Source organism: Rhinopithecus bieti, unplaced genomic scaffold (genome assembly GCF_001698545.2).
Source record: "Rhinopithecus bieti isolate Rb0 unplaced genomic scaffold, ASM169854v2 scaffold_32014, whole genome shotgun sequence".
In the NCBI taxonomy this organism is placed as follows: Eukaryota; Metazoa; Chordata; class Mammalia; order Primates; family Cercopithecidae; genus Rhinopithecus; species Rhinopithecus bieti.
Window position 1 is genome coordinate 73,513 of NW_016813639.1, and position 24,995 is coordinate 98,507.

A 24,995-nucleotide genomic window follows, 5' to 3' on the forward strand; every position below is an offset into this window, starting at 1 on the left:
GATAGTTATACAAAGTTATTATCTTTTACACATTTGAAAAAAGTAACTTGTTTTAATTTATAAAGGAAAACAAATAGGCCATAGAATATTAACCTCTGTGAAATAATAAGACAAATGTATGAAAATTATTTTAGAGCTACTTTTTCATGGCTGCTGACCTACTGGAACAAGAGCAAAACCTGCATTAGATGAGTGGTCATAAGATTCTCCAGAAGTTGATGTCCAATAATAATGCTTTTTAAGACCATTGGAGACTTCTGCAAGATATACACGTCCATCTACCACAAATGGCTCCACATCTGTATTGTCTGGTTTTAGACGACCCATTTGAATTAAGTCTGAATATGCCTAGGATTTTTAAGAAAAAACTGTATCATTAAGAAAAAATGTATTCAATTTACAGTGCTTAAAGAAATTTAAATATTCAAATTAGCTGTGCTAATTTGTAGTTTAAAATAAAATATTCTGAATAACATTGCTGAATTTTAATATTTTCCAGGTATTGTAGGTAGATTTTTATTCATTTAATTACACAGAATGAAATTATAATGTTGCAAAACTTATTTCTAACTTTTAATGTGTTAGATATGTTTTGTCATTTTGTGACTCCTAGAGTTAATTTTCTATACTACCAATTTTGTGGACCAAAGCTCTTATGGTCAAAATTTTCAAGTCCCACAGATGTTCATAAATTGGAATAGGTAGGGAAGCTGGATAGGAGGGCTGTTGTATACATTCTTAAAAATCTGCTGATAGCTAGTTACCATTCCTCAGAAAAATTAAGGGAATCCCAGATTTGGACATCCAATTATATAGAGTTCATGACCCCCCTGAATCTAATTACAGATTTAGGCTAAGAGAGACAATTCCATAGAATTGGATGCTGACCTATTATTTCTTAATTGTAGAATTTATATATATTATATATACTATTATATATTATTTTTTTTTTGAGACAGAGTCTTGGTCTGTTGCCCAAACTGGAGTAACAGTGGCACGGCTCACTGCAACCTCTGTCTCGGGTTCCGGCGATTCTCCTGCTCAGCCTCCGAGTAGCTGGGACTACGCCCACGACACCCACAGCAGATAATTTTTTGTACTTTTGGTACTTTTAGTAGAGCTAGGGGTTTCACCATGTTGGCCAGGATGGTCTCAATCTCTGACCATCGTGATCCCCCCGCCTGGCCTCTCAAGGGCTGGGATTACAGGCTGAGCCACGATCCTTAGTATCTATGTAACAGATCATACAAACATGTTGAACTGGTTTGTCCATATAGGTTGGCATTATGGAGAAAGATGGGAAATTTAAACATTAAAAGATTTAAAGTCAAGTTGGTTTTTTGCTTTAGTTGTCATTCATGCATAGTTCCAGTTCCAAACTCAACTTACTCAGCCTTCTGTGTGTGTAGAACCTAAAGGATTATGGATGTTTATTCTAAATTAGGGTTGGTTTTTTTTGGGAGGGTGGTTTTAGACAATTGGTATGTTTTAATTACTCTTTTTAGTGGTGGAATTTGGTTAGTCCTTTTGCAAATTTTGAGAATTTAACATCTACTTTTACCTTCTTCTGTTCCAAATGAAAACGTTACCCATTATTTCCTGCTTTAAATTAGTATCAAAGCTATCTGTATTTATGGTGAGCCAACATGCCAAATATTTTGATAGTGTACTCCATCTCTCCCGTTCCATATTTTGGTATAATTATTAGGGAGCAGATCAGAAATTTTGCTACATCTGATCAATAATTTGATTTTTTTTAACCTTAGAGGAATTCGAACTGTGTCATTACCAGTGATGTGTAATACTAATACATAGTTTTAGTATCTTTTGTTAATTTCAACCACCAGATCTCTAGTGCTAATTTTCGGACTTATGTTAATTATCAAACTGCAGTGTCTCACGTGTAACCTTTCTGAGGCACCCTGTAAATAATATCGATGTACAGAGATGAAAATCCCAGAAAAAGCCTTTCGTGAAAGGCAAAAAACTTAAAACTTACTACACACGTAGCCTCACAGAATTTGTTTCCCAATGTAGATATGAGAGAATGCTGAGATTTGTTTTCATTGATTGTGAAGAGCAACAGTCCTTCTCCTCTATGCTTTTCTGCTGATTAGCTGACACACTGATACAACGTTTTCCCACAAGGAAGAAACAAAAATTAGCAAACATTTCTTACCAACTTTTCTTGTGTGTCCTTAGGCATTATTCCTCAGTATGGTCTGTATGTAGTGGTAGAATACTGACCCATTTAATTCCTAATCAAGAACTTAGTTTTCCTATTAGATCTTTGGGTATTACTAGAGCCTAATATTTGAAAGTCTTCTGTTTTATATTTTTTCAGTAAATGTTTTGGTGGATAGCAGATATATTTTTCTGGATTAAATGCATCCAAGTAATTTTATTCTTTAGTTAAATTTTTATTTTAAAGTCTTGATCAGTATTGAATGCTCGTGATTTTTCTATTAGAATATCAAGATAAAAATATAAGCAATACAATTTTCTCATTAATTTGAAGGAACATTAAGTAGAAGAACCAGTCTAATTGTAAAGACAGTACTTTGAACAATAGAAATTTTTTTTTTTTTTTTTTTTTTTTGAGACGGAGTCTCGCGTCTGTCACCCAGGCCGGAGTGCAGTGACCGGCTCTCAGCTCACTGCAAGCTCCGCCTCCTGGGTTTACGCCATTCTCCTGCCTCAGCCTCCGGAGTAGCTGGGACTACAGGCGCCTGCCACCACACCCGGCTAGTTTTTTGTATTTTTTTAGTGGAGACGGGGTTTCACCATGTTAGCCAGGATGGTCTCGATCTCCTGACCTCGTGATCTGCCCGTCTCGGCCTCCCAAAGTGCTGGGATTACAGGCTTGAGCCACCACGCCCGGCCGAAAAATAGAAATTTAAATGTTTACTGTAACTTAATACTATGTCAGTTTAGAAGCTGAGTTTTCATATTTCATCATCATCTTAAGAGTTAAGGGGTTTGAGGTTAGTATTTAAAAATTTGCTTTTTTGTTATTTTGATTAAATATAAAACCATACTAACGCTTTAAGACTCCTGTTGTGTGAAGTAAGAGTTTCACTGAGATAGTTTGCACCTGCATTTTCAATTCTGTTAAAGGAAAGATCTATTACTTCCAGGGTAGTGTTGCTTTTCAGTACATCAGCCAAATACACCATTCCATCATGAGTTATTTTGTTGCTGGGAAAGGAAAAATAGTTATATTTGAAAATATGAAATAGTGTTTTTATTCATAGTGATAAGATGCTTGAAAACTTAAACAGTACTTTGTGTTTTAGTAAAGGTTTATTTTAATCACTTGATTTCCAAGAAAGTTAATGAAAATTCACCATAAAATATTGCTTTCATTCTTGTTTACACAACTAAATTGCTCATTTATGTTACTAAAAGATAGCAGTAGTAAATATTAAAGCTTAGGACAAAGGGTTGACAATTGGTTGCAGTTTCTAATCACTGGAAATAATGTCTAACAAAGTATCCCAATTACCATGAATATTTATATATAGATTATTCCCATGATTTAACTTTGAATTATTAATGTGTAAATTATCACTTACCAGCTGACATCAAGGTAGCGCAGGCTACTGTTCAGATACAGTGCATCACATAACTGTTGTATACCACTGTTTTTTATATCATGCTTACACATGTGTAGTACAACAAGACAGTGATTTTCTTTCAACATGCGGCCTATATGGACTGTGGACTCTTCCTAAAAGTGGATAAAATCTTATTTCTAAAATATAATTTTGAAGTAGTGCATGTTTATCAGACATACGCTGTTATTTAAATTAGCTTTTAAAAAAGATTATATTGGTTAAAACTTAGTCTACAATTTGCATTTGTTTAGTCTATCTTAAAAAAATTATCTTTGCCACAAATGATATTTTTTACCTTCTCAGAAGGTAAAATATAGTCACTATATTTTACAAGTGCCTGCTACCTAAGTGATATAAAAGATGCTGGTTAATTTGGGTTTTTAAAGGAACAATAATCAGTCATTTCGAAAGGAAAAAAAAAATGGTCCCATCATGTATTGAGCTTGTAATCCATCTTTCAAGTCTCTAAACCTTTCTTGTACCTTCCTTATGTTCTTAAACTTTGCTCTTGATCTCTACTCTTGACGGTTTTCAGACAAAATACAAAGACATTTCCCAATCTTTATTTTATATTAAGAATACACTCATTAACCCTGTGATATATCTGATCCTTCCCTTTTATATTCATCTCAAATTCCTAAGAGGTTTTATTCTTATTTTCTGATCATCAAAAGACCTTTTTTTAAGTTCCACAATCTTGCTGCTTCTAGGCAAAAGATACATAGCATCAGTGAAGATTTGAATACCAGGCATTTTAAGTTTTTAACAAAATCAAAGCATATTTTCAAATGAATAGCCCAAAGTATTTTGTGACAAGAAGTACTCTTGCATGATTGCTGTATAACATAATAAGTCACTGGAAATGCTGATGATGAACATAGATAACTATATGTGTTCTTGTTATACATAAAGGTACTTTAAAAAAAACTTTAAATGAAACCACCTAGCAATAGCAGAAAGTACATGAGCTTTATAAAAAAATCTGTCAGATACTAGCTTTACCTTTTACTGGCTATATGACTTTGGGCAAATATTTTCATCCAGCTGAGTCTCAATTTCCATTTTAGTAAAGTAGCTGAAATTATGCTTCCCTCACAGAAATAAGTTAACTGAAAAAAGGTGCCTAGCACAAAATAAGTGTTCCATAGGCAGACTACAAAGCATTTATTATTGTTCAATATTCTGTAATTCTGTATTTGATGAAATTGCTTTGACACTGAAAAGATATACCCAAAGGAATGTTATGTAGACTAGTATCTTCAAAAATGCAAGCCAGCCATGCTAAAGGGATGCTGTGTAGTCTAGGAACGTAAAAAAATGCAAACCAACCACACTTAGGGGGTTCCACTATTGCTCTACCTAGTGCCAGGCACAGAAGACAAACTCATTATGTTTTTGTGTTTGGGCCTTGATTGTAGTTCTAGGCTATAAAGCTTGAAAGCAGGAGTATCCTAATTAAGGGAGGAACTATTGTCAGAAATAGTAAAGGGTTTTAGCCCCATTCACCGAGTTTGTGACTTGATTTGTCTAGCGTGGCACCTGGCATCAGTATTTTTCAAGTTCCCCGGATAATGCCAATGAGCGTTAAAGGTGAAGTCCAACATCTTAACAGCTTTTTGTTATCCCATTCCTCCATGGTAGTAAAACAGTAAAACCCGTAAATGTAATTAATTTGCAGGTTTGTATTTGGGAACAGCAATTTAAGAGCAGAATCGTAGCCTTGGGGATAGAGAAGGTAGTGGCTGTCCTGGAGAAGAACAAAACAGGCTAGCACCTAGCTGGCTGCCAGAAACACCAGGCTGAGAGCAACAAGGGAGCCTGGGCTTTTAATAATAAGCATCCTCAGGTGGATTTAGGAATGACACCACTCAACATATTTTAAAAAGGGATCATGCTTATAATGTGATCTCCTATATATAAACATATTTCTGCACAGATACAATCCAGAAATTTTTTATTTAGCCTTCAAATCTCCTGTCATGTCCTCAATCTGAGAACCTCCCTATCACACTCACCTCCCCTGCTTTGATTTCGATTACCCTCCTTATGTCCCCATGGCACCCCAAGCATATCACTCTCCAGACTTGTCAAGCTCCTTCCACCTAGATGGAAAACTCACTGAAGACAAGTGCTATGTAATTTATTTGACTTTAATACCTCTAGCACCTGGCTAGCATTGTGTCTGGTTTAAGGTTGCATTCAAATATTCGTGGTGTGAATGAATCATGAGTGAAGCAATTCACTGCATGCCTACTTTGAGCTGTATTCTGCTAGTCTTTTACATATTTTAAAAATAGGAATCTATTTGAAGATTCTGAGGGTCTTGTTGAACAGATTGGATTTACGTACATGAAACAAGGTGATGTAAAACTGCAAAAATTCTGGTACCGAAAAGTGCAAAGATAACTGAAAGGGAGATATCTATGTAGGCAAAGAATGTAAAATACGCTTCTGAATATGAGAATACTACTTTAAAAATATCGTTAATTCTCAGTTATTCATACTGAGGGGGAACAATGAAGTAGATAATTTTAAATTATCTAAAGTGCTTTGATCATTTAAAAAGTTCAGAGTTTGGCTGGGCATGGTAGCTGATGCCTGTAATCCCAGCACTTTGGGAGGCCAAGGCAGGTAGACAGCTTAAGCTCAGGAGTTCAAGACCAGCCTGGACACCATGACAAAACACTGTCTCTACCAAAAATACAAAAAAATTAGCTGGGCGTGGTGGTGCTTACCTGTGATCCCAGCTACTTAGGAGGCTGAGGTGGGAGGATCATTTGAGCCCAGAAGGTGGAGGCTGCCGTGAGCCGAGATCCTGCCACCGCACTCCAGCCTGGGTGACAGAGTGAGACCTCATCTCAAAAAAAATAAATAAATAAAGTTCAAAATTCAAACATTGACATTGATTGATTGATTGAGATGAAGATGAATTCTTGCTCCGTCGCCCAGGCTGGAGTGCAGTGGTGAGATCTCAGCTCACTGCAACCTCTGCTTCCTGGGTTCAAGCGATTCTCCAGCCTCAGCCTCCCAAGTAACTGGGATTACAGGCGCCTGCCACCATGCCTGGCTAATTTTTGTATTTTTAGTAGAGACTGGGTTTTGCCATGTTAGCCAGGCTGGTCTCAAACCGCCTGCCTCGGCCTCCCAAAGTGCTGGGATTACAGGTGTGAGCTACCGTGCCCAGCCAAACATTACATTTTAAACATTGAACTTTATAAAGTGCTTAGACCATTTACTTTTCCTAATAGTTAGATACACGTTTTTGTTTATACCAATAATAATGTGAGTTCTTATTCTCTAGCTGTTTACAAGTGATAGGAGAAGAAAGCCACCCAGAAGGAGCAAGAAGTCATGAAAGTACGAACCATGTTTTTACTCATCTTTCTGTCTCCAGCAAGCAGCTTATCTATAGATAGGATCAAGTCCAAACTTTCCAGACTGCTTTTCACACACGTTTTGCTTTTATTACTCATGATTTCACAGGTGTAATGGTTCAGCCACATCAATGTAACAAACAGTTCACACCGGGCTCTTATAATGTGGCCTTTAAAATCTTCACTATTAGGAGAATGGCGTGAACCCAGGAGGCAGAGCTTGCAGTGAGACGAGATCGTGCCACTGCGCTGCAGCCTAGGCAACAGAGAGAGACTCCGTCTCAAAAAAAAAACACTTCATTATTTATGCTTTCATCTTGACCACTTTGACCCTCGCAGGTTTACTCACTAAGAACTTGAGTTTCAAGAGAAAAGATGACATGTTTGCTGCTTAAGTAAGCAATATCTAAAAGCATATTTAGTTATAAACATCTTACCAAGAATTGATATAATTTTCCTTTAAATAAACATTTTTATAAATAGTAGTTTACAAGATATAATACACATATCTCTAAAACTACAGTGTATTCATGTACCTTGACATAAACTTGTACCTTAGTTTCATTCAAGTTGTTATATTAACTACCATCACTTTGAATACATACCTGTTCACCATACAGTATAGGTCGGTTTAGGTTTATTGCCTTAATTGCTTGGTTTCGAGTTAGTACTGTAGCAAATGCTATCACACTTTGCATTCCCTAAAAACAGGTAAATTCATTAAGGAAACTGACAAAGTATATAATAATCTCGCTACATAAATATTTCAAGATCAGCTATCTGCATTCTGATAAAATTATTTTTAAAATTTAAGCATTCCTTGCACTTTGAATTGTAAGTTGATCAAATTCAAAAATGAATTGTTACTGTATTCTTTTTTCCTGGTCCTAAAATCTATCTAAAACATGGCATGGGGAGTTTCTTAATGTTTTAGTGTCCCTTTCCTGAGTGTTTCCCTCTAGGTTTTTATTCCTCACCCCTCAAGCTTCTATGTGGATCCCAGCTAGAGCTCATACTACTTATGCAACACATTTCATTGTGCAAGCACTTTTATATTCATACTAGTACTTTAAGTGTGTGTGTGGTGGGAAAAGGTTACCAATCACAGTTTTCACAGATCCCATAGGCCTCTCTTGCTCTATCTGACTGAAAGGGCCTAGTCCTCCCCCATATGTGTGATGGACACCACCATGTACACCCAGCTGGTATGCCGGAAACCATGGGCTTCCTCTCACTCTGCCATTCCTCTTAACCTTCCCATTCAGTTGATCACTAAGTCTTACAGATTCTGCTGCCTCCAAAAGATGTCTCAAATTAGTCTGTTCCTGTCCATCTCCATGGCCACCACCCCAGCCCAAGTCCTCCTCACTTCTCACCTGGACTTCTAAGTGGTCAGATGGCTTCTTTAATTTTCCACAGAGAAACTAGTAATCTAAAACTGCCAGATCACTACCCCTCAGAGCTTTTCCAGATTTCTATGATTTGCTTTTTCCATAATTTGCATTTATAACACAACCCCCACTTCTTCCCCTTACCCATGACCTACACCCACACAACTTTGCCATATATGGCCTCTATAAGCTTCTCCACTTTTACTTTGAGGCACTCTTAACTTTGTCTGCTCAGCTATTCTGACTTCTCAGTTACTAAAACCTGTGAGACTTGCTATTTTATTATTCATGTACCTCCCTTGTGATTTTTGCCATATCTGAGTATGCAAAATATTTAACACTATTTTTGTTTTTATTTATTTTTTGAGATAGGGTCTCACTGTGTCGCCCAGGCTGGAGTGCAGTGGCACACTCAGCTCACTGCAGCCTTAACCTGCTGGGCTCAAGCAATCCTCCCACCTCAGCCTCCTTAGTAGCTGGCATGCAACACCATGCTTGGTTAATTTTTGTATTTTTTGTAGAGACGGTGTTTTCCCATGTTGCCAAGGCTGGTCTCAAACTCCTGGGCTCAGGCAGTCTGCCTGCCTTGGCCTCCCAAAATGCTGGGATTACAAGCGTGAGCTACCACGCCCAAACTTACTTTACACTATTTACTTAATACTTTCCCATTAAATCAACTCACTTTTTCACTTACATTTATTTTAAAATAAAACTTTGTTCACTGCTATAAATGGAAAACCATAATCCCTTGAAACAAACAAAGCATCTGTAAAAATAAATACTTGAGTATGAAAATTACCTCCCTCTGCACCAGGAATCCTACCCATGCCACACTTAAGCACTAGCTTAATGTCCGTGCATCTGGATGCTCTGCCTGGAAGGTTCTGACATGGACACTCTCCATGACAGTTTTTTCTCTCCTTCATAACTCATAAATATTACCTCCTCAAGTCTTAGGCAACCATCCTGTAGCAGAATTACTTCTCCCCATTATCAGAGTACTCAAGTCATTTTTGTAGCACTTTCCTCTATTTCTTTATTGGTGTTTTCCCAAATAAAATATAAGTTTCATAAGGGCACAGGCCATATGATTCACTGTTGTATCGTTAGTATCCAGCACAGTGACTGGTATGTGGAGATGATCAATACCGAATTAATGTTTTCCCAGAACCACATTGGCTGCATCTACCACCTTAAAAAGTTAATCTTGGCCGAGCGCCATGGCTCACGCCTGTAATCCCAGCACTTTGGGAGGCCAAGGCAGGTGGATCACCTGAGGTCAGGAGTTCGAGACCAGCCTAGCCAACATCATGAAACCCCCATCTCTACTAAAAATACAAAAAAAAAAATTAGCCAGGTGTGTTGGTAGGCACCTGTAATCCCAGCTACTCAGGAGGCTGAGGCAGGAGAATCGCTTGAACCTGGGAGGTGGAGGTTGCAGTGAGCTGAGATCATGTCATTGCACTCCAGCCTGGGCGACAAGAGTGAGACTCTGTCTCCAAAAATAAAATAAAAAGTTAATCCTTCAGAATCTATTAAACCAGAGAGCCCCCTGGCCCATCTTATTTTCATGTCACATTGATTAACCTGAGGCTATACAACAGGTTCCCAAGTATAGGCCTGAAGATTTGAAAACATGTCAGAGAAAGTGAAGCCTGGAATTTGAAGACATGCAAAAAAACACATTTCTCATTATCAGGCCAGGTGAAGGTTGAAAGCAACTTTTATATTTTTTAATAATTTTTAGAGACAGGGTCTTACCATGTTGCCCATGCTGGAGTACAGTGGATGTTCACAGGCACGATTGTAGTGCACTGTAACCTCAAACTCCTGGGCTCAAGAGATTCTCCCACCTCAGCCTCCTAAATAGCTGGGACTAAGGTACATGTCATGTCACCCAGCTTCAGAGCAGCTTTTAGCATCATCATTTTAAGTTTTTGTGCTACAATATAAGTAACTACTAAAAAGTATTTTATTTTTGTTTTGAGGCAGTCTCACTCTGTCACCCCAGGGCTGGAGGGCAGTGACATGATTTCAGCTCACTGCAGCCTCCGCCTTCTGGTTCAAGCGATTCTTCTGCCTCAGCCTCCTGAGTAACTGGGATTACAGGCTCCCGCCACCAGGCCCCGACTGATTTCTGTATTTTTAGTAGAGACGAGGTTTCACCATGTTGGCCAGGCTGGTCTTGTACTCCTGACCTCAGGTGATCCACCTGCCTTGGCCTCCCAAAGTGCTGGGATTATAGGCGTGAGCCACTGCACCCAGCCTAACCATGTATTTTCAAAAGTAAAAGAATTATATGAATAAAGTAATATTTGTTTAATTAAAGTGAACATGATCTTTTCTAAAATTCCATACAGTTTAAGATGAGCTATGTAGATGGACGTTTAGGAATATTTTATTAAGTATTTTCTGTTATTTACTATAGTCTGATTTTATTAATCTGCACTATTATGTCTAGGGGAAAAATACCTTTTCTCTGATATTAGACATAAGAGGCAAAATTAGTCATTGATAAGACTCATTTAGCTTATCTGGATGCTTTTCTCATAACCATTTTACTCACCAGGTCACAGTCACCCAGATCTAATTTCTCTAAGGATGAATTAATTTGCAGCATTGCAGCAAAAAACATTCCACCTTTATTTTCAATTTTGTTTCCAGTCATTCTTAGGTATTTCAGAGTCTGATTCTTCTGAAAAGGAAAAAAAATTTTTATTTAAAAATTTTTAATCCACAGAATTCTATACATTACATGAATTAGGAGACTATTACTATTTGCAGCCTCCAGTTTTCGACAGACCAGGGTATATTCCGTTTTTTTTTTTTTTTTTTTTGGAATCTCGCCTGTCGCCCCAAGCTGGAGTGCAGTGTGCGATCTCGGCTCACGCAAACTCCGGCCCCCGGGTTCCGCCCTTCCTCCTGACTTTCCAGCCTCCCGAGTAGCTAGGACACAGGCGGCCCGCCACCACGCCTGGCTAATTTTTTTTTTTTTTGGTATTTTAGTGAGACAGGGTCTTCACCGGTGTTAGCCAGGATGGTCTCGATCTCCTGACCTTGTGATCCACCCACCTCGGCTCCCAAAGTGCTGAGGATTACAGGCATTGAGCCACCTGCGCCCAGCCAGAACAGGTATATTCCTTAAAGGTAAACATTCAATCTACCATAATAGATAAAAATCTAGTTTAACGTTGATGGAAATAATGCCCAAGAAAACAGATGCCCAAGCAATAACCCAGTAAATAAAGCATATATTAATAAACTTTCCTTTCACTGGAAAAAATCTGTACATTTATCTTAAGAATTTAAGGCACTTCACTTTTTAAATTGAGGTGAACTTCACATAACCATAAAAACTGACCATTTTAAGTATACAATTCAGTAGCATTTAGTACATTCAGTGTTGTGCAGTCATTCACCTGTAGCTAGTCGCAAAACATTTTTCATCATCCCTGGAAGCCAGTCCTATTCCATTAACCAGTCATCCCCATTCCTCCTATATGCACTTTAAAGTAATATAATTGATAAATGTTTCACAAAATTACAGACATTCATTCATTCTAATGAGTAAATATTTAGGACATATGTGAGGAAAGAGAAAGATTCAGGACTGTTACGTTCTATATAGAAGGAAGTAGGACATAAGAGATCCATTTTGTTCCTGTATTTGAGATGCTGTATCTGTGGACCCTACCAACCTTGTCCTGCAAGAGACATGTGCTGGTGGTGACTCCAAGGTTTAATGGGATTTTGGGCTGTGGCAGGATGTGCTTTGTTAAACAAGTGCCTGAAGGCAGTATGCTGGTTAAAATCATCACCATTCTCTTAATCTCAAGTTACCAAGGGCAAGTACCACTGACAAAAGTCCTCGCAGGGACCTCTGCCTAGGAAAGCTAGGTATTGTCCAAGTTTCACCCCACGTGATGTCTGAAATATGGCCCTCGTGGGAAGAGAAAGACCGATCGTCCCCCACCCTGACACCCGTGAGAGGGTCTGTGCTGAGGAGGACTAGTGTAAGAGGAAAGAAGCCTCTTGGCGGTTGAGATAGAGAAAAGCATCTGTCTCCTGCCCATCCCTGGGCAATGGAACATCTCCATGTAAAACCCGATTGTACGTTCTGTTTACTGAGAAAGGAGAAAACTGCCTTAGGGCGAAAGGTGGGACTTGCTAGCGCAATGCTGCTCTTTATGCACTAAAAGGTTTATGAAGATGTTTGCATATGCATATCAAGGCACATCACTTTTCCTTAAACTTATTCATGTCACAGAGATCTTTTTATTCATACGTCTTACTGCTGACCTTCTCCCTACGATGATCCTATTATCCTGCCACTTCCCTTTTTCTAAGATGGTAAAGATAATTATCAATAAATACTAAAGGAACTCAGAGACCGGTGCCAGTGCAGGTCCTCTGTATGCTGAGTGCCGGTCCCGTAGGCCCACTTTTCTTTCTCTATACTTTGTCTCTGTGTCTCATTTCTTTTCTCAAGTCTCTCATTCCACCTAACGAGAAACACCCACAGGTGTGGAGGGGCAGGCCACCCCTTCAAACATATAATAGTGCAAATAATTATTACAATTCAAACCCCTCTGTGATCAGGAAAAAGGAAAGGTCCTCTCACCACTTCTATTTAACATTGTGCTGGAGGTTCTAGCCAGGGCAATTAGCCAAGAAAAACAAAAAGAAAAACCATACAAATTGGAAATGAAGTGAAACTCTGTTTGTATGTGACACCGTCTTGCATAGGGAAAATCCTAAGGATTCCACCAAAAAAAACTGTTAGAACTAACACAAGAGTTCAGCAACATAGCAGGACACAAGATCAATATACAAAAAATCAGCTGTATTTCCGTGTGCTAACAATGAACAACCTAAAAATGAAATTAAGGACAACAATTCCACTTACAATGGCATCAAAAAAATAAATCAATAAAACGTTAGGAATAAATTTAACAAAAGAAATGTAAGACTTGCACATTGAGAACTACAGAGCATTGCTGAAAGAAATGAAAGGCCTCAAATAAATGAAACATCTCATGTTCAAAGTTTGGAAGACTTAAGATGGCAATACTCCCCAAGGTGACCTACAGATTTACTGTAATTCCTATTAAAATCCCAGCTGCGGGCCGGGCGCGGTGGCTCAAGCCTATAATCCCAGCACTTTGGGAGGCCGAGACGGGCAGATCACGAGGTCAGGAGATCGAGACCATCCTGGCTAACACGGTGAAACCCCGTCTCTACTAAAAAATACAAAAAACTAGCCTGGTGAGGTGGCGGGCGCCTGTAGTCCCAGCTACTCCGGAGGCTGAGGCAGGAGAATGGCGTAAGCCCGGGAGGCGGAGCTTGCAGTGAGCTGAGATCCGGCCACTGCACTCCAGCCTGGGCGACAGAGTGAGACTCGGTCTCAAAAAAAAAAAAAAAAAAAAAAAAAAAAAAAAAAATCCCAGCTGCTGGCCAGGTGCGGTGGCTCATGCCTGTAATCCCAGCACTTTGGGAGGCCGAGGTGGGCGGATCATCCGAGGTCGGAAGTTTGAGACCAGCCTGACCAGCGTGGAGAAACCCCATCTGTACTAAAAATACAAAATTAGCCCGGCATGGTGGCGCATGCCTATAATCCGAGCTACTCGGGAGGCCGAGGTAGGAGAATCGCTTGAACCTGTGAGGCGGAGGTTGCCCTGAGCCGAGATCGCACCATTGCATTCCAGCCTGGGCAAGGAGAGCAAAGCTCCATCTTCAAAAAAAAAAAAAAAAAAAAACCACATGCTTTTCTTGCAGAAATTGATTAACTGACCTAAAATTCATATGGAAATGCAAGCGACACAGAGGAGCCAACACAACCCTGAAAAAAGAACAAGGACACACTTCTTCGTTTCAAAATCTACTACAAAGCTATAGTAATCAAGATAGTGTGGTACTGGCATAAGGACATATAGATTAAAAGAACAGAACTGAGAGTACAGAAATAAACCCCTGTAATGATGGTTAACTGATTTTTGGACAAAGCTGTCAGGACAATTCAATGGGAGAAAGAAGTCTTTTAACAAATGATGTTAGGACAGGTGGATATACACATGCAAAAGAATTAAGTTGGACTCCTACCTCATACTATATTCAAAAATTAAAATGGATCAAAGAATTAAAGACTTTGCTAAAACTATAAAACTCTTTAAAAAACATAAATCTTTGTGACTGGGTTTTCAAGATGAACCTTGAAAACATTAAGCCAGTCACAAAGGCCATATATTGTATGATTCTGTTTATATGAAATGTCCACAGTAGGCAAATATATAGAGAGATGAAGTAGGTTAGTGACTGCCAGGGGCTGGAGAGTAGGGGGTGGAAAAGATGGAGAGGGATTGCTTATGAGTTGAGGGCTTTTCTTTTTAGGGTGATAAGTATGTTTTAAAAATAGTGATAGTAGTGATTCTTGCACAGCTCTGTGAATATATTAATACTTAAAACACCACTGAAGACTTTCAAAGGGTAGATTTTATGTATGTGAATTAAATCTCAGTAAAACTATGACTTCAAAAGTGTTCATGCAATGTCTACACTTGAATAAAGTATAATAAAAATATGCATTCCTACAATATTAAAATAAGTTCACTTCAACATCGGATGCTGTTGGTTCCAAGCTATCAGAAGTTAGAATTTCCAAATAAAATGTTAGTTTGAAATACATAAATGCTTACATGTAGCACTTTAGCAATCAATTCTCCACCTTCAGGCCCAATATCATTAAACATGAGGTTTAAGTAAATGAGATTAAGTTGTTTCTATAAGAGAAAATAAGCTATTACACATTATTATTATTATTATTGGAAACTGATCAGTTTTACATACATACACACAGTATATATATATATATATATATACACACACACACACAGTATATACTTTATTTGAATAAGTGTTTTCCTCGAAAGAAAATCTTTATAACCAAGAAAAACTGTATCCTAGCAAAAACAACTACCATTAAGGAAAAAAAAAATCATTCTCATGTAAACAAAATATAATTACAATATAAATGAAAGAAAAACTTTCATTTGAATCAATCTGAAAGATGGATGTGGTGTATATATTTAATCATGGTGTACAAGTTTGCAAAAGAACTCAGGAGCTCTAGCTACTGGCTCCATTGAGACCAAATTCACAGTGGGTTTCCAGTATATTTCAAGTGTTCTGGCACAGAGTCGGAACCCTTGACATCGGGTAAAACTAGTGTTTTATGTGTGTGTCATTAGACTAATTGGTTTCACTGTAAACGGAACTAAGGACATTTTGTAGTAAAATAATACCTGAACCAGTTTCGCAGCATAGTATGCACCAACATCACTTAGAAGGTTATATCCAACATCCAAACCTGAAGCACAGATGAATAGAGCTGATATTCCTTATAAAGAATACTTAAAATCAGATCAATGAAAAGCAGGAGGTATTGATTCTTATGGAAACATACCATTAATATACAGACAATTCTTTAAAATTCTGGAAAGAATCCAAAAATCTTCACCTGTAACTCTTTCTACTGGCACTAAGCGATTGTTCCCAGCAATGTTTAATGTGATTCCTGCTGCTAGCCTGTTAAAATAAAAAAAAAAAGATTTTGAAATAGAAACCCAGTAAAGAATTAAAGTATGTTTCCTTCATGTATAAATAGTCATATCACAGATAACAGTTACTGGAAGCAAGCATATAGTAAGTAGACTTATATAGTATATTTATAACAGATAACTTAAAACTACTGAACATTCTGCAGACTGCAAAGTGCTTTAAAAGATTCCATATAATTTCTCTCTCACACACACTCACACTCACACAAATAGTATCCCCACTTTATAGATAATAACACTGAAAACTTCAATGATTTTCTTAGACAAACCCAGCTTAGGTCAAGCGCGGTGGTCACGCCTGTTAATCTCAGCACTTTGGGAGGCCAAGGTGGGCGGATCGCCTGAGGTCAGGAGTTCGAGACCAGCCTGGCCAACATGGGGAAACCCTGTCTCTACTAAAAATACAAAAATTAGCCAGGCATGGTGGCGGGCGCCTGTAATCCCAGCTACTCAGGAGGCTGAGGCAGGAGAACTGCTTGAACCCAGGAGGCAGAGTTTGCAGTGAGCCAAGATCATGCCACTGCACTCTAGCCTGGGCGACAGAGGGACACACTCGTCTCAGGAAAAAAAAAAAAAAAAAGATTCACCCCGCCCACATACACAAAAAAAAGATTCACCCCGCCCACAGAAGTTAAAGATCACTCTGGAGCCCAAGCTTGGGTACTCCCGGTCTAGTGCTCTTTCCTGAATGCTATACCACCTCTAAGACCTACTAACAGTGTTGCTCGTCTGCTTACTTACCTGAATCAAACGGTGTATCCATTTTACCAAGCATTTTCAAATGGCTATAAAATCACTCAATATGTTAGGATTTTCACACACATGAATATAAGCAAACACTATTAATGTAATTAAGTATTTGTCTTTCTTACCCCTTTTTAATTTCTTCATCCACTTCTTGGAGTATACGCAATATAAAAGGATTAATTTTCTGGGATTTTTCCATACACAGGTTAGAATAATGTTCCTGGAGACCAGATTCTGGAGATTCTGAAAAATATATGCATCCTCCATCACATATAAATTATTCTAGAAACTTTTTTAAATACCATAAAAACTATACTTATTTCAAAGATATGAGTTGTATGTGTGTATAGTGGGGGTAGGGAAGAAAAGGAAACAGAAATAAGGTTAGCAAAAGAGAAGAGAAAAATAATGGGATAGATAATTAAAACGCTGTTTGGAGAACTAGGGCCACTGAACCACCCACTGAGGCTTGGCAGACACTGGCTCAAGTGAGCACCCTACGTTGGAAGTGACATTAAGGGAGAACTAAGCTCCATTATGTGCCAGGCCTGGTAGCTGAGGAAAATGACTTCCAAAGAAATTATATATTTTGTCCTAAACCATGCAGCTAATAAGGGCAGAGTGCAGAATCAAACTGATTCAAAACCTCTTTCCACTGTGCCCTATTGGGTTGCAGTGACTCAACATTTCTTTCTTTTTTTTTTTTTTTTTTTCAGTATCTCAGCATCCATCAGAGGAAAAGGTTTCTTAAAATAGCTTCATATAAAAACAATTTTATCTAATAACCTAACTCAAAAGGGATCTGAAAAATCACCTACTACCACAAGCTTCTTGGATACCCTCTACACCATCCCAAGTTTGAATGTAACTGTCAGTTCTTCATACCAAATCGAGGCCTGGCTCACAGAAGCTCTTCTCCTACCCAGCCTTCCATTTCCTCTTTCTAAAGGTGACTTTTCCCTAAGTTCTTAAGAAGACAGAAACAAAGCAGGAATTGAGATCTCCTTTCTGTTATACATGCAGCTTTCCTTAATGACCTTACTGTTTTCAGTAATACCTCAAAAGCATCTTCTGCAAGGCCTACGTCTTCTGGGGTGGAAGTTATGCTGTTACTTTTCTTAGAAGCACAGGCCACTGTTTTTGTTTCTATACTTCTACCTTTTGTGGATGTCTTTTAAAAATTTGTGCACAGAGATCTCATTGCTCAACCAGCCTAGCTTTTTAGGAGCTGGCTTCTCTTCTAAGACTCTATATCTCAGAAATGTTGTTTACTGAGTGTCCTTTGCACTCTGAAGAATAATGAGTTTGCTAAACGGATCTGCAGAACAAGATGTAACATGAGGAACATTATATTTCAGATGAAAGCAAACAAAATTTTCTTATAGTTTTTATTTTTATTTTTATTTTTATTTTTTTTAAGACGGAGTCTCGCTCTGTCGCCCAGGCTGGAGTGCAGTGGCCGGATCTCAGCTCACTCTTATAGTTTTTAATAACCTTTTAAAAAATAAATTTAATATACTTATTCCAGACAATTTGGAAATTCCTTTTTTTTTTTTGAGACCAGTTCTCAATCTGCCGCCCAGGCTGGAGAGCAGGAGCACAATCTCAGCTCACTGCAACCTCCGCCTCCCAGGTTCAAGCGATTCTCCTGCCTCAGCCTCCCAGGTAGCTGGGACTACAGGCACACACCACCACACCCGGCTATAAAGACGGGGTTTCACCAGGTTGGCCAGGCTGGTCTTGAACTCCTGACCTCAAGTGATCAGCCCGCCTCAGCCTCCCAAAGTGCTGGGATTACAGGTGAGCCACTGCGCCCGACCGGAAATTTCTAATATTAAAAGAAAATACATGTTACTCTGCAATCCCACTGCCAAAGAACAACCACAATTGAGGTCTAGGCATACATACTTCCTATAGTTTTTCTTTCATATGCATATTAAGTATTTTTTAAACAAAATTGGAATCTTTGGATATAATTTTATATGCTGTTTTTTTCAATTAACGTTATATTGTAAGCAGTTTTCCCATGTCACTAGATAATCTCTGACAATTTTAAATAGCATAATTTCTGTCATGTGGATAGATGCACATATTGAAAAAGCTTCACCTATTTTGGAAATTTTTCATGTATTTAAATGATATTGTAGCACAATATTTCCCAAATTGTATTTTGTGGAATATTCATGTTCTACAGGATGATCAAAGGGGTTCCAAACAGAATAGGTTTTATTATCAAGTATGTTTGAGAAGTCCTAAAATAAACAAAACGATACAGAGACACAACACTTCTCAGAGTATTTAAAACATGTGCACACTCTTCAAACTGTTAAGCTTGAGAATAGGGAAGATAAGAATGCTGCATTTCCGGCCGGGTGCGGTGGCTCATGCGTGTAATCCCAGCACTTTGGGAGGCCGAGGCAGGTGGATCACTTGAGGCCAGGAGTTCGCGACCAGCCTGGCCAACATGGTGAAACCCTATCTCTACCAAAAAATACAAAAATTAGCCGGTGTGGTGGCGCGTGCCTGTAATCCCAGCTACTTGGGAAGTTGAGGCGACAGAATCGCTTGAAGGTGGGCGGTGGAGGTTGCAAGATTGCAGTGAGCGAAGATCGCGCCACTGCACTCCAGCCTGGGCGACAGAGGAGACTCCATCTCAAACACACACACACACACACACACACACACACCTCACTTGGAATGCAATCTACAAAATGCTGCTTTAGCGTCCTCCCCAGGAAACAAAGCAACTAGATCCCAAATAGAAGATGGAGCTAGGCTCCCAGTAGGCTTCTTTCTTCCCTACTCTCTTCCCTGGCATTAAGAGAAAGATTGCCCTGAGAATCTCCGAGATTCAGCGCTGCCCACACCACAAACAAGGCACAGAAATGTGTCAGACTACAATTCATTTTCGCGAAGGCATGAAGGAATCTTAGACTACGAGCTAAATACAGCTAAACAAAATTATGGAAATATTCTTATTTAACAAGCTAGCCACAGATTTACAGTATTTAAAAGTTTCTGCTACCCTTCCTTTGACTTAAAATTCACCTATGTATTTTTTATGCCAGGATTTTATGGCACCAATGAATTGATTTCCTATACTGTATTCACATTAGAAGGAAAATAGCCTTCAAATTGTAAAGTAAAAACTAGGAAATAACCCAGCTACGCAGAAAAATGTAAAGAACCTGTAACCCAAATTTCATTTTTTCATCCACGACTCTGGCAGCACGTTTTACAATTTCCAGAGAAAGGACTTATTTAGGAGGCAGATCCCTCCAAAACATGCTTTTCTATACTTAGCCAAGCACTGGGAAATCCAAGAGATGAGCATGAGTCAGAACGTGGGTGCCCCACTCAGAATCCGCAGTGTGTATATTTGAACAAATTGTTATCCCAGCTTAAATTTCCTCTCATGCTAAAGGCAGAGCCTAACACTGCCCATCTCCTGGATGCAGTGAGTACTATTAAGCCAGCCTCCGAACACAGTTCCGTATCCACAAACATACTTTAAAACAAGCATATAAAACGGAAATGGCGTGTAAGGGGTGGCCCTTCAGGGTATGCTTAACTCGCTAAAGATCATTCATGGGCGCAGAAATATTTAAAATGGAGATAGTACAGAGGTGCAAAGTCAGAAACGGTATCAAGACCCTCATGCCCACCTGTGACCTGCTCTCTGGCACTTACACAAAAAGGGGTCTGAGAAGAGCCCCCCAGACACACCCTCCCGGATGGAGACCCTGGAGATCCCGAGAGCACGGCGACAGACACCATCTGCAGAACCTATCGCACAAACGGCGGGGACTCCTCTCCTGCCCTCGTTTCGGGGCGCCCCAAACCTCTGGTCACAGCTGGGGTTCCCAGGGGCACTCTCCCTCCGCGCCGCCTTGGGCTGGCGGGCTGCTAGGACTCCGGCCGTGGGACCCCGGCGCCCCTCGCGCGTTTTGTCCGGGCCAGGCCGCGCAGACGGGCTCCCTACTTCTTACCGCGCTGGCCCACCAGGGCCGCGCCCGGAGTACGGGCCTGAGCGGGGGTCCAAGCCGGGGACCTGGCCGGCGCACGGGCGGCCTCTTGGGGACTCCCCATGCTCCTCTCACCCACTGGCCGCGGCGGCTGCGCTGCCATGGCGACCGCGCGCGCGCGCTTACAGTCCGCCTGCAGCTGTGAGGTGGATACACCAGCTCCGCGCTAGCCTGCGCCGAGTCCTGCCAGCTGTGCCTGCCCGGGCCCCGAGGCCTAACTGCTAAGGCAGTGACCGCTAACTCTGTGGAGGTCCTCTGTCACTCTGCCCTGGTTAAAGGCAGCCTGAGGGAGGGCGTCCTGGCTCCTTTGCAGGGAGGAGTTCCCGAGGTTTGAGGGGCTCCGCTGCTGAGCTAGGGCGGGGGCTACAAAGAAGATTATGACAAAGCCCCCTCCTGCAAAGTGTTCACCGGCCTGCCCAGCCAGCGAAGAAGCAGAGAGTAGCATCAGCACATGATAAAGGTGTAGTGCTTTGGGAGCATAAAGGGTTTTGTGCTCCCAACGGGCGGGGCTACCTCCCCAAAGGGAGGGCTTCTTGAAGGAGGTGATAACTGGATGGTCGGAAGGAGGCTGCCAGAGGGCAGAATGCTTGGTGCGTTCTGGGCATGCGCAGGTACTTGAAAGTACTCAGATCAGTACAGACAACCGGGAGGCGGTCCGGGCCAGATCTACATGTGTTACTGAAAGGCCAGGGGTTGCGTCTAGATCCTGCTGCTCCTAGCACAGAATGCCAGTCACTGAAACAATGAGAATTGCCAGGGAAGAAGGCAATTGCCAAGGAAGAACAAGATTTAACATGAGGAACATTATATTTCAGATGAAAGCAAACAAAATTTTCTTATAGTTTTTAATAACCTTTTAAAAAATAAATTTAATATACTTATTCCAGACAATTTGGAAATTTCTTTTTTTTTTTTTTTTTTTTTTATTTTTGAGACCGGTTCTCAATCTGCCGCCCAGGCTGGAGAGCAGGAGCTCAGTCTCGGCTCACTGCAACCTCTGCCTCCGGGATTCAAGCGATTCTCTGGTGCTGCAGCCGAGGAGATGGGAAATCAGTCTCAAATCTGTCTCCCCAACCAACTAGAATCAGGGGTTTATATAGCAAGAAAGAAATGTGACCACTTGCAGGAAATCAGGAATTAAGGAGGGGTAAGGAAGAGGAGTTGGTCAACAGGAATCAGGTGGTCGCTTAGGGAATCACGATAGGTGAGGGATCTGGTGTCTCATTGTCCAGATGTGATGATCTGGTAGGTTTCATTTCCTTGATACTGAAACGGTAATAGTTTCCTTATCACCCTTGCAGGGCATGTGATGGTGAGGCAGGAAAACAGGGTCTGGAGGTAGGGATCATAAGGCCGATTCACACTTCGGCTATAACAGGAAATATCCTCTCCATAGGGTGTACTCCATAAACGACTTTGTAACCTTACTTCATCCTCTTCATTTACACAGGGCGTACTCCAAGTAACCAATGGAATCCTCTAAGGGGTATTTAAACTCCCAAAAAATTTGTAACGGGGCCTTTGAGCCCCTGTGCTCGGCCCACTCCCACACTGTGGAGTGTACTTTCATTTTTAATAAATCCCTTCATTCCTTCCTTGCTTTGTTTGTGCATTTTGCCCAATTTTTTTGTTCAAGACGCCAAGAACCTGGACACCTTCTACCAGTAACAATGGGAGTGTGGCTTGCTTCTTTGGTGCTCTGCTGAAACCCTTAGGGGGAGCATGCAGACGGGCAGGTTTTGGGGCACGTGAGCTCGGAACCCAGGGCAGTGTCTAGGAGCGAATGCTTACAGCTTCTGAAGCGAAGCTCTGGTAGGCGTGTGTTACAGGGTGCTCTTTTAGTTTTGCTGTCTATAGGCGGATTGTGTTAATCAGCTCAGTTAGACCCTCTGTCTTATCGCAAGGACAGAGGGTTTTCTGCATCCTGGGGTACTTGCCTTGTTGTACCGGTAAAATCGGATCACACAATGGGCTTGGAGAATGAATGCAAGGTTTATTGAATGGTGGAAGTGGCTCTCAGAAATGGATGGGGAGCCAGAAAGGGAATGGAGTGGAAAGGTGGTTTTCCCCTGGAGTCCCCTGGACTTTCCCCTGGACTCTCCGCTGACTACGCTGGCCAAATTCCCCTCGGTCTATGCATCCTTCTACCTGTGGATGGTCTGGCAGTGTCCGCTGGTGCCTGTCAGTGTGCTCTTCTGCTCCTCTGTTCCTCTCAATGTCCAGCCACCTGTGTGCTCCTCCACTGGTGTGTTCCTCTCAACATACAGGCGCTTGTATCTGTGCCTACTAGGGTCTCTGGGTGTTTGTTTGTTTGTTTGTTTGTTGTTGTTGTTTTGAGACGGAGTCTTGCTCTGTCACCCAAGCTGGAGTGCACTGGCCAGATCTCAGCTCACTGCAAGCTCCGCCTCCCGGGTTCACGCCATTCTCCTGCCTCAGCCTCCCGAGTAGCTGGGACTCCAGGCGCCCGCCACCTCGCCCGGCTAGTTTTTTTTTTTTGTATTTTTTAGTAGAGACGGGGTTTCACCGTGTTAGCCAGGATGGTCTCGATCTCCTGACCTTGTGATCCGCCCGCCTCGGCCTCCCAAAGTGCTGGGATTACAGGCTTGAGCCACCGCGCCCGGCCGTTTGTTTTTTGAGACAGTCTCCCTCTGTGGTCCAGGCTGGAGTGCAGTGGCATGATCTTGGCTCACTGCAACCTCTGCCTCCCAGCTTCAAGTGATTCTCCCACCTCAGCCTCCAGAATAGCTGGGATTACAGACGCCCACCACTATGCCTAGCTAATTTTGCACTTTTAGTAGAGACAGAGTTTCACCATGTTGGCCAGGCTAGTCTCAAACTCCTGACCTCAAGTGATCCACCTGCCTCTGCCTCCCAAGTGCTGGGACTACAGGCGCGAGGCAACGCGCCTGACCCTTTAACCCATTTTGGTTTGATTTTTGTATGTGGCAAGAGATAGGGGTCTAGTTTCATTCTTTTGCATATGGATATCCAGTTTTCCCAGAATCATTATTGAAGAAACTATCTTTTCCCCAATGTATGTTACTGATACCTTTGTCAAAAACGAGTTCACCATAGATGTATGGATTTATATCTGGGTTCTCTATTCTGTTCCATTGGTCTATGTATCTATTTTTATGCCAGTACCATGCTATTTTGGTTACTTTAGCTCTGCAATACAATTTTAATTTAGGTAATGTAACTCCTCCAGTTTTGTTCTTCTTGCTCAGGTTAGCTTTGACTATGCTGGGTCTTTTGTGGTTTCATATAAATTTTAGGATGATTTTTCTATTTCTGTGAAGAAGGTCTTTGGTATTTTGATAGGAATTGCATATAATCTGTAAATTTATTTGGATTAAATGGACATTTTAACAATAATTATTATTCTAATCCAAGAACATAAAATCTTTCCTTTTGTGTGTGTGTATGTCCTCTTTAATTTCTTACATCAATGTTTTATAGTTTTCACTGTAGAGATCTTTTACTTCTTTGGTTGAGTTTATTCCTAGGTATTTTATTTTATTTTTAGCTACTGTAAATGAGATTATTTTCTTTTTATGATTGTTTGCTGTTGGCATATAGAAATGCTACTGATTTTTGTATGTTGATTTTGTATCCTACAACTTTACTGAATTTGTTTATCCATTCTAATAATTTTTTTGGTGGAGTCTTTAGGATTTTCCAAATATAAGATTATATCATCTGCAAACAAGCATAATTTGAGTTCTTCTTTTCCAATTTGGATGCTCTTTATATCTTTCGCTTGTCTACTTACTGTAGCTAAGACTTCCAGTGCTACATTGAATAATGGTAGTTAAAGTGAGCATCCTTGTGTTGTTCCAGATTCTAGAGAAAAGATTTTCAGTATTTCCCATTCGGTATGATACTACCTATGGGCCTGTCATATATGGTTTTTATTGTGTTGAGGTATCTTCCATCTACTCCCAGTTTCTTGAAGGTTTTTATCATGAAGGGATGTTGAATTTTATCACATGCTTTTTCAGCATCAATTAAAATGATCACATGGTTTTTGTCCTTCATTCTGTTGATAGGATGTATCACAGTGATTGATTTGTGTATCTTGAGCCATCCTTGCATTCCTGAAATGAATACCACTTGGTCATGATGAATGATTTTTTTAATGTGTTGTTGAATTCAGTTTCCTGGCATTTTGTTCAGGATTTTTGCATCAAGGTTCATCAGGGACATTGCCCTATAGTTTTCTTTTCCT

At 40.4% G+C, this 24,995-nt stretch overlaps 2 protein-coding genes across 5 annotated transcripts in view; one reads left to right on the forward strand and one right to left on the reverse strand.

The window, feature by feature from the left end:
- Positions 1–20,894, reverse strand: LRRC34 (leucine rich repeat containing 34). The gene is given in 13 exon segments (XM_017848814.1): positions 1–348; positions 2,000–2,030; positions 2,032–2,048; positions 2,050–2,125; positions 3,034–3,198; positions 3,576–3,730; positions 7,597–7,692; positions 10,949–11,077; positions 15,075–15,158; positions 15,681–15,745; positions 15,842–15,963; positions 16,868–16,985; positions 20,732–20,894. Coding segments are annotated over 13 exon segments (1,401 nt in total). The 5' UTR covers positions 20,871–20,894; the 3' UTR covers positions 1–144.
- A 243-nt stretch (positions 20,895–21,137) lies between these two features.
- Positions 21,138–24,995, forward strand: part of LRRIQ4 (leucine rich repeats and IQ motif containing 4) — a 26,410-nt gene continuing 22,552 nt past the window's right edge. For 2 of the 4 annotated variants that reach the window (XM_017848807.1, XM_017848811.1), the window contains exon 1: positions 21,298–21,378. The gene's annotated coding sequence lies outside the window, so the exon portion shown is untranslated. Of the gene's footprint in view, positions 21,228–21,268; positions 21,379–24,995 lie in introns of those variants that run through there. The other 2 variants (XM_017848810.1, XM_017848808.1) reach the window with 2 other exon arrangements.